Genomic DNA, 10,487 nt, shown 5'->3' with positions numbered 1-10,487 from the left:
TTGGTCACTGCTTCAATTCGGGATCTCTGAAGAAACCTCCAAAGCTGCTGCAGAAAGTGGTGGTGGTGACCCTGTAGGTGGTATTTTGCTCTTCTGTCACCATTAGGTCAATAACCTGTGTGAAGCAGGATTTCCTGGAAGAGTTGCGGGCATGATGTGAAACCACGGTCCTGAGCATCAGGGATTATTTAAAGATCACCACAGCCCTTCTTACATAATTTCTCAAAACTATTCTAGTGTTTGCTTCTCTTTGGGGCAGCAGAAAAAAACAGCAATGTAATGGCAGGCTGCTGGAGTACCGAGAAAAGTTCAAACCCCACTGAAACAGACTTTCACTCTAAATCCTGTCATTAGCTTGAGCGAGTTTTTGATCACATCTAGAGTGCTTAATGGAGGGACTGCAATAGGGCTAATCTGTTTTTGAAGGAGCTCCTCTCTTTTCAGGCATTTACCATTTAGGTAATTCTGCCTTTGCCTTTCATCCATAATCACCAGTTGTTACTCAAAGATGCTGTCAGGCCTTGTTGTGTTCTCAGAGCAGATCGACTCCGCATTGTTTTCCTCCCCAACCCCGCTATGGTGTTGTGACACCACGACATTACATTCTCCCCAGAAACAATGACATGAATCTGATTTATAACTGGTGGTAAAACTTTATTATTCAAGTTTAGATGTAACAGACATCTTTGCTGCCTGAAGATTGTTTGCATAAGAAATACACCAAGAACATGTTTGTGAGTAGAAATGAACATGCACTATGAAAACCAAAAAACAAAACAAAACAAAAAATCCAAAACAAAACAAAACAAAAAACACATTCATGTGTTGTAAGGACAAAACATTAAGAGCCAACATTCTAGAGTCAAATCATGGCTACAGGTTTAATGATGGTTTTTAGCAACATGAAGTCATTCTTATAAAGTACTTTTTTAAATTCTTTTTTCTTTTTTTTTTTTTCTTCATTTCCTGCTGGTGAATTTTCTATAATCTAAATTTACAATGGCATTTTGAGATGTTTCCTTTTCTCCTGTTCTCCTTCTACATAGAGCTCAGAGGCCAAAATGATAGGAATGGAAAACTGTGGTTGCTGTTAAAATGTTTAGTCTAAGAATTTTACTTTACTAAGTGTACTTAAAAAACAAATGAAACCAGTATTTATCTGCCTGGTAGCCATTAAATAATTGTCTTTTATCCTCTTAAAAAGGGGTAAGTTTGAGTATATGTGATTACTGTATAGGTAGCATCTCACCAACTGCCAGCTTTCCAGAGCTGGCTGAATGAAATGAAATTGTGAAGAGGAGGGTAGGGAGCAACCCTATTCTGGGGTGAGGAAATCATGTAAATCATTCTACTTGGCTCATCTTAACTTTATAGAAAAGTTTAGAAGGGATTTCTCACTTATCTGTCACATTTGAGATATGCTGACAAATTGCTTGCTGTTCTTTGCCAAGCATAACTGTCTCCACAGAAGCAGAAGGAAATATGTCTACCCTTCTGGCTGAACACAAGTGAACTTCTAATCTCTTTGGCTTTTCCTGACCAGTATTAGGAATTAGCATGTTAAGTCAGCCAAGAAAAATCAATACAGGAGCAGGAACAGGAATTTATTTAGACATCCTGGTCAAAAAGCAGATGGTAGACAACATCCTCAGAACATAAAGAAAGTAGTTATGACTATGAAGCAACACTGTCCAGTCCAAAGATGGGCTTGAAAGTCCATCCCCAAACTGTACACTAATCCACAGTTGCCAAATCAGGTCTCCCCCCTGCACAACCACTACGTTTCAGCACTGTATACAATTATCATCAGTCGCATTTGTCCTGCTGCCCCTCTAACTGCAAAAATAATCTCTCACCCACAGCATGCCTCAACTTCTTGAAATGTCTCTAAGTTTTCTGTCTTTAAAATTGCTGCAATGAGCAACAGCACATTTTTTAGGCAAAAACGAGATACAAGTGTCCGATATACTTCCCCCTTTCTGGATGGTCCACGAACAAATATGGGGGGAATTTCATCAGCACATCAGCAATTAGGTAGAAAACCTCTTCTGGAAAGCACTCTGGGTTCATCACCTGAATGCAAACCATGCTCTGGAAAATCTTTGTCTCCTGCCGCATGAACCTGGGGGGCAGCAGGCACAAAGGGATGCCTTAAAGACAGTCCAGTTTGCAGAAGGTGCTGCATGATGGTTCCCACTATATAGAGTGAATGGAAAGGTTGCTCTTGTTCTGCAATCTGAATAATCACAAGCACCGCAAATCCTCTGGTTTTGAACTATCTACTTATTTTGTGGACCAATTTGAGATATATTTTAAGATCTCAAAATACCATTCCTTAGAAAGAGAAGTAAAAACCTTGAAGACACTGCTAAGTTGAGAGCAAAGATTATTTGAACGTTTGATTTTTAGTGCTGTAAGTTGATCAAAATGCAGCATGTGTTGATCAAATACTTGTGTGTGCTAAAGTTGTTTTCTACCTGAGAGTTATTAAATAAGGTTATTCTTTTTCAGTGTCAGGATTTAGTTTTCTTTTGCTTAAGATCCGTTGTGAGGGGATCTGAAAGAGGGATGGAGTCACCTCTCTGTTATGGAACAAAACTGTGTTCCCTTCACCCCAATAAAGAGAACAGGCTATGGCAAAACTGCATTTCTTACAAAGCAGACATCTTAGAACATCTCAATATGTCATGGCAAGAACAACAAACTTTTTTCAAATTTTATTTGCACCATTTAAGTGTGCAATACTAATATTCAAAAATCTGTCTTGTTCTTTGCACTCATAAGATTTCATTTCTCCTCATCCCCAAACCTTGATATGTGTATTTCCTGCTATTGGCCTCTGCTTCTGAGTTTAGCAAGAGGTGTTATGAAGTACAGGGTGGTGCTCAAGTCTTACAACGCGCATGTCCCCCCTAAAATATTTTGCCATGGAGGTGCAGCTTCCATCAATGAAGAAGCTACAGAACTGGTAGGTCTTAGATGAAGTAAGTCGAACCAGTAACTAATGATAACCGGCAGGCAGCTACCTCTGAAGCTGATAAAAATCACTGCTAAGTGAGTCTAACGAGTTTCTTGGAAAAGCTGAAAAGGACACATGCTGGACCCTGACGTAACAAAACGAGGGCAATCTATTTCAGTCCCCACAGAAAAAAAAGAAACAAAAAAATACCCAACAGAAATAAATCCACAAAAACCAAGTCAGAACTTATTACTGGAGAACAATAGTAAAAACATAACCAGACTTTGTCTGGCACTGGTATCAAGCAGGAGATTCATCTAAAAAATGGAAGAAGAAGAATGTGGCCCAATATCCTTTGCTAATCTAGAACACTATTGAAGGGTTATAGAACTCAATCATGAACAGATTGAGTGGGACTTTCCATATGCTGCTCACCAGTATAGAAGCAATGGATGGAGCAGGAAGGAATGCAAGCCTAATGCTGAACAACAGCCTGTCTGTGCCTAACAAATCAGAGAAACTGTGCAATAGCATTTCACCATTGTGAAAAAGTAACACCTAAAATACTGCCAAGGTCAGCAAGACCTTTGGTGCTCAGCTGTGTAAGTGCTCCTCATGCATGGTGACGTTCACTGCTGGCTGCCTTAGGCACATTATTTTTCAAAAGACTATCAAAGTGCTGAACATTTAGGCCAGTTCCTCCCCGGTTTTCCTTTTGCCAACCCCTATAAAACATTTCCTATCACCTCTCCTTTTATCTTCCACCTCCCTGTCTATCTGGTTAAGTATCTTATAAGTGCACCAAATTCTAGAAGGGAGAGTGGTGAGATTCAGGTAAGTTAAATACAAGAACTTTTTTTTTTTTTTTATGATGCTTTAGTTTCAATTACATGAAAATCTGAGAAAGGCGGCATGTAAGTGAGATCAGAATAGGACCCTTTACATATAATCTCAAGTGAGGACTTAGTCCAGAGATATTTTTATAGAACATTTTAAAAAATAAAATGCATGAATGGAGAAATAAAAGACAACATAATATCAGAAAGACATTTTAAACTTCATTCACTGCAACATTCATGAACCAGTTGAGCTACACCTGCCATCCAACCATAAGGAACTAAGACCCTGCACTGCGAAAAAGAAACAAACCCAAACAAAACAAAAAAGCAACTGCGTAATATTGTAAAAATGGAGTGCAATGCTACTACAGAATGCAATAAAACATCAGTGCTGCATCGTCAAACAGCACTTATCAAAATAATTTCTGAAATGTTTCTTCTGAAACACAGACAAAGCAATAAAAAGAGGATATATGTTTATCATTTTAAGCATAACAATGTGAGTTAAGAGCTTAAGAATACAAAAGTACTTGGAATGAATAGTGCTACCCTTTTTTTCCTAAGTAGGCATAAAAATATTTTCATTTCCTTCTTGTTTTTCCATACCATTAATATCAACAAATTTCATTCATTTCATGTTATCGTTTACAACTTTAATGCACACACACAGAAAAAAAAAGATACCTACTGCAATAGAAATAGTTGCTTCATTACCTTGTTTGCTACATTTGCAAATGTAAACAGCGAGGCAGAGCCAGAACTGACTCTAATGCATGATGGAATATCTTTGTTGCATACGTACACTGTAGAAAATAATTATTCAATATGTCAGGCACCATTATTTGAAATGTAATACATTAATATTTACTAGAAAAATAAGGTTTTTTCTATTTGTTCTCCCAACTTCTTTAATGAAATAAGTTAATCTGACAGTGCATCCAGTAGCTTGTAATATCTTCTTCATCCCTGTGGCAAAATAATAAACTACTGGTTGGGACACTATAATGAAAATGATTGAAGTCAGTTCTTGTACACCCTTGTAGCAAGCATTGAGGCTCGTCTAACAGCACCTTTAACCAATTATTTAATATTTAGTTATTTAGCCCTATTTCCCTGAGCAGTTATGCTGAGGAGCGTTCCCTTCATGGATAGTTTTAACAAAGCTTTAAGTATTAAAAAGTACTATGAAGACATTTAATGCTACTTAGCAAAAGCTGGTATAAGTCTACTGAAGGGATTGACTGGTATGTATAGCAATGTTAAGCCTGTGGAGAAGTAACCTTAGACATTAAGGTTTAGAAATGTAATATATTAAAAATATATTAAAATAAAATACAGCAGGTTACCTTGTTCTATGCAAATTAAACCCGGAGTGTGGCTTCTGTATTAGAGACATCGCTTGCACAAAATGGTTTTCCTAGACTAAAGTGTGCCAGAAAGAACATAGTGATAAAATGGTAGCTAAAAATCAGCTGAGTCTGAGAATATCTAGATGAAATTACTGCCAAAGCTTTGAGGGCAAAGTGATCCTAAGGCATGTTGTAGGGCAGAAATTAGCCCAAATTAAAGAAAAGAAAATGACCTTTTAACATCTGTATATTTAACAAGTCTAGTTCTTATATACAATGTGCATATGTTCACTATACCCCTGCAGCAGTATATACATATACACATCTTTGCTCTCTTGCCAGTTATGTCTCTTACACAATAGCAAAGGTATTAATTTCCCGTTAAAATTTTCTCAAGGTTGTTCACCACGATCCACTGCATTCTGGCTAGCTTTGGTGGGCCGTGGCCCATATAATTATCTTCTCTCCCTTCTGGCCACCATCCAACAGCTTTTTTTTTCCTCGGTAACCCACTCATTTAAAAGGAAAAAAAAAAAAAAAGAAAAAAAAAAGAAAAAAAATAAAAGAAAAAATAAAAGAACAAGGGATTTAATATTGGATAAGGCATGCTCTCTATATGAAGTGCTTTATAGGTCTTCACAAGACATTACAAGCTATTGAATTCCCATCAAGGAAACCTATTTCTGTTTAATTGTGCTAAGTGCTAAGGTTTACTCTTTAGGTTTTCCATTCTTTTCAGCTTGTGCATTGTTCCTGTGTAGGCCCCTCTGGATGTGAGTTGTGAAGTCATACTTGTCCGTGCAAAGATGCTGGCATATGCTGCACTGGAAAGGTCCACTGTCACCATGGCAACTCATATGCAAAGCATACATCACTTCATCCAGAAAGACAATGCCACAGTGCACACACTTGGTAGAAAGTTCATCTTGAGTACTTCTATCAACTTTCTCTGTTTTTACTACATTCAAGGGACCTTCATTTTTTACATTTGGTGGTGCCTTACTCTTTTCCTTGGAGGCACCATTTGCAGTTGGCCCAGGTCTGGAATGCTTTATCGCCAAATCTAGAGGAATGTCATTGTCTGATCCGACAGCTGAAAAATGAGGAGGCAGATTAAAGGTGGGATAAGGCACATAGTTTTGGCAAGGATTTGGTAGGCCAGGCACATGACTCAAGTAGTGTGGATTCCCAGGAACAGACAGCTTATATTTACTCCAGAATCTCAGCCAGTCAGCTTCGCTCTGAAAGTCATTGTGTACAAATGGAAGTCCAAAAAGTGGGTACTGGTATTTTTCAATAGGGCTTCCAGGTGGTGAATAGTTCGGGTGCTTCGCAGGTCTCATGTATTTCTCTATAGGACTGCCTCTCTCTGAGCTTCCTTTCCCTTCTGATATTGATGAACTGTTTCCTGGGTCTCCAGTACTTTCCTGAGGACTTTTTATCTGAATGTGCAAAGGTTGCATCCTTTTGTGAATATCCAGAGTTTGGCTGACCAATATTGGCTGCTGAGCAGAATGGCTTTTAGTCAATGAACCTGGGGCCTCATATTTGCTGAGGCTGGGAAGCTGCATTTCTCTCTGGTGACCTTCAGGTAAATGATCCTCTGACCTCCTCTCTAATGGGCTTCCATTGACTTGTTCCTCACTGCTACCCCTCTGCTGTTTGTTTAGCTGCTCAGCCTGAAGTGCCTCCGGATTAAGGCGCTTTCTTGTTCTTCTCCTAATGATCTGCTCACCATTGTTCTGCTTTATGATGTTTAAAGGCCTGGGAGTCTGCATGGAACACACACATAATGAACAAAAGGAAAAAAGAAAGAGACATTAAATAAACCTGCAAGACCATGCTCACACAAATTTATGTTTTCTTTCGTGAAGAGCTGTATTATGAAGGTCCCTTCACCCAAACCATTATGTGATTCTAACAGTTTTGTGGGAATGACCAGATTTCAACCAAAATGCAGATTCCTTGCCCCTCAGGTTAAAAGTAAAGTATGAATTGGTTTGTTTTATCAAAACTAAGTCAACCACCTTAGACATGCTATACATATTTAATTAGAAAGGCATGAAGTATCCAGGCTGCCTTACTACTGAAAAGTTCTGGAGGAGACACACAGAAAGGGGGTGCTGAGAGCTGCGGATGAGGTGGGAGATACCTGGCACCATGTCACCAGAGCAGGTCTCAGGGAGAGGTTTGCACCAATCACACTATGACAAGAACTGGGTAACGCTTACCTTGATACCCACCCCTCCTTGACACGGATAGAAAACGCAAGCAAATATACAGCTTGCTGAGCACCACTGCTGTCACCCAGCAAAAGGGCTGCAGGTTCACTGTGATGGTGAGTGGGATGATGGTGGCTGGAAAGGGACTAAGAAAGACGGAGAAGAAAGCCCAGGAAAAACGTTTTCCTAAGCACCAAAAGGTCAACCTTGGCCTTTGGTACCAATTCCCCCTTTTTTATCCCTACTGTATTTCTTTCTAAATGTTACTGATGTTAGCTCAACTAACAGTAGGAGACCTATTAGTTCTTTCTAAATGTTACTAACTTTTCCTAAATGCTACACAGTAAGTCACTGGAGAGAGAAGGTGTCCTAAGAAGGTGGGGAAAAAAAGGGTCTGTTAAGAAAAGAAAAGCATCGAGGAAAAGGCAGAAGCAAGAACCAAGTGAAGACTTCTGTTTCCATTTGCTCAGGGTAGGTGGCCTGTTTAGAGGAGAACTGAAAATACTGTTGCATGAAGACAAAAAAAAAATAGTATGAGGAAGGACAGCAGCCAGGCCTCTTTGAAAGGCCCCTCAACAGGCAGGCCATGGTATGTGAACGAAAGATGGTGCTGTAATGTTGGCAGGTGTTGCTCTATTGGGCAGACGTTAAAACAACAAAAACTACCTAAAAGTAATTCAGTTTGGTGTGCTTGCAGTTGCCATTTGTCTCATCCAAATACACACATAATCCTATTTTGGTTGGAGGCCAGAAAAGTGCCCCACACAGTATTCCACTTATATGTTTATTTGGAATTTTTCCTTTTGACCATTGTTTATACGTGCCAATTAAATTTTGGCCTATTGTCAATACCTAAAACAATTTGTACGTTGAATGCAACATAATTTATATGTATTCATAACTTCGAATTAGTATAAAAATATTCAGAGCTGGAAGAGCACTCTATTATTCCTAGGGATTCAGTTTCTCTCTTGACTTGCCATCTTTCCCTCCTCTTTCACGTATTTATTTCCCTGAGGTTGGTTCTTTCTTAACGGTTAATGGCATTTTAGGCAGTGCAGCTACTTGCTAAAGTTTTACTTTCTATTAAAAGTCTAAATCAGAAGAAATACACACTTTGATTTAGATTTTTAAAAAGCAAAATTTAAACTTAGCCGAAAAACAATGCCTTGAACCAGCCTCCTCAAACAGATCAAAGCTGAGACAAAATCTTCTTTAGATAAAATTAGAATGTTTTCTACATAAATTGTATGCAAATAAAGTTTACAGATGCAAAATCAATAGCCAATTGATATGCATAAGCATATACTCCTTATTACTGGCTCAGTGTAATTTCCTCAGCTTTTTATGACAATAGTAACACTGTCATACTGACATGCTGAGAGATCTTGCAACATTCTTGATGTTGCTCATATTAAACTTCTACTTATAGACTACAGAGCATTTTCATGTGGCTTCAAGATAACATTTCAACAGTTTGGAAACACTTTTAGTCTTACTCTTCATGCTATAGGTATGAAGTCTGATCCTGGAAGTAGTTAAAAGGAACATCTTCATACCTGTGACTAAGGGCCCTCACACGCTTGTAGCTCAGGCTCTTCCAAGTTACGTGCTATTAGGAGTTAAAGGCTGTAGGTCTAACTTAAAAATTCTTCAGTAGATTCTTCTACAGATGACTGTACTCATCTGACTAGTCTTCAGCTGATTAAAACAGACTAATTGCTGGAGTAAAGCTACTCACATTTTTCTTACTCATAGTAGCAAGGTGCAGACAGAAATCTGTATTTGGTTGCAACTGAGGTAGATAGAAAAGTTTAAGCTCTCTTCTTGATTTTCAATGGGGCACTAGATTTAGAAAATAGTGGAAACATTACCAGAACTTTTCAAATGCCCTATGTCAGATCACTAACTATATGATACACATAATACATTGAGTGTGATCACAAAGATTCTTTTGCCATATCTATATCAATTGGCAATATCCTTACTACCTCAAATATATGGTTAACTTAAAAAAAAATAAATTCAACAAATAGTTCAGTAAATTATTGTGATTACACATCCTAGAGACCATGGGAAATTGAGGTGATCTTTCCACTAGAAGATCGCCTAAGTCTAATACTCGAAGAATAAGCTGAAACTCCTCCCTGAAAGAGTCCGAGGATGTAGCCAAGGAATGATTATGGAACAAAATCTAGTTTTCCACGACCGACTTAGAGCTATTAAAAAATGAGAAACAGCGCTACAATATAAATGGACAAATTAATGATTCTGGGGAGACAAAGGACATACCTTTCTCTCTCAGCAAATGTGAATATTGTATATATGTTTGCAGTGAACTGGAAGCATTTTTTTAAATGTAAAGTAAAACTATTTTAATAATTCACCACTGTAATATTATTACACATTTCTTAACACAGCTGTCTGCAGCAGAGGAGAGAAATGTGAAAAACCTGGCAAGCTACATGTAAATGACCCCTAGATATATTGAACATTTTTGAAAATATGTTGAAAAATTATTCAAGGGTATCATAGAAAGGGAAATTTGACTTAGAGCAGAAATCACTACCATGTTAGCGTTTGTCAGTCACTACCACCTAGTAGTATCTGACAGACCATAGATTTTTTTCTTCTTATTAAATATGAGTAAAAAAGGACCTTAGAGATAAGTATATTACACACATTCTCGAAGTAATGAGGACAGTAGTTCTAGATAGTGATAATCCAATCAAAAAGAGGCTATGAAATGTGCAGACTTACTATAAGCAAATTTTACTGAGCATAATTTAGTTTAACTGGGTGGCACACAGAAGGGAACAGTTCTATTCCATTTAATTTTTATAGTTTCAGACCTTTACCTAGTAACTGCATCATCCTAGACTCATTAATTCAAAAACATACATGACAAATACTTACCATAATTTTTCATTAAGAGATAGCTAGCTAGACAGGCAGACAGATTTAAAAAAACAAAACAAAACAACAAACCCTTTAATCTTTCTGGCATCAGTCTAAAGACCATCCCTTTGCATGGGACTGTCTCAAAAAGTGTCCCAAAGGAGAAATTAGTTTGATTATTTCAGACTCCAACTTACAATGGAGTTGCTATTGTATCACA

General features: G+C 37.9%; 1 protein-coding gene across 6 annotated transcripts in view; it reads right to left on the bottom strand.

The window, feature by feature from the left end:
• Window positions 1–630: 630 nt before the first annotated feature.
• The window catches only part of TRPS1 (transcriptional repressor GATA binding 1), a 215,181-nt gene continuing 205,324 nt past the window's right edge, over window positions 631–10,487 (bottom strand). For 5 of the 6 annotated variants that reach the window (XM_082045431.1, XM_082045435.1, XM_082045433.1 and 2 more), the window contains one exon: window positions 631–6,919. In XM_082045431.1, the coding sequence (XP_081901557.1) occupies window positions 5,858–6,919 (1,062 nt within the window). In that variant the 3' untranslated portion in view covers window positions 631–5,857. The remainder of the gene's footprint in view (window positions 6,920–10,487) is intronic. The other variant, XR_014183325.1, reaches the window with a different exon arrangement.

Source organism: Streptopelia decaocto (assembly GCF_964273445.1).
Source record: "Streptopelia decaocto genome assembly, chromosome: 2".
Classification (NCBI taxonomy): Eukaryota; Metazoa; Chordata; class Aves; order Columbiformes; family Columbidae; genus Streptopelia; species Streptopelia decaocto.
This window is presented reverse-complemented; position numbering and strand designations above follow the sequence as displayed.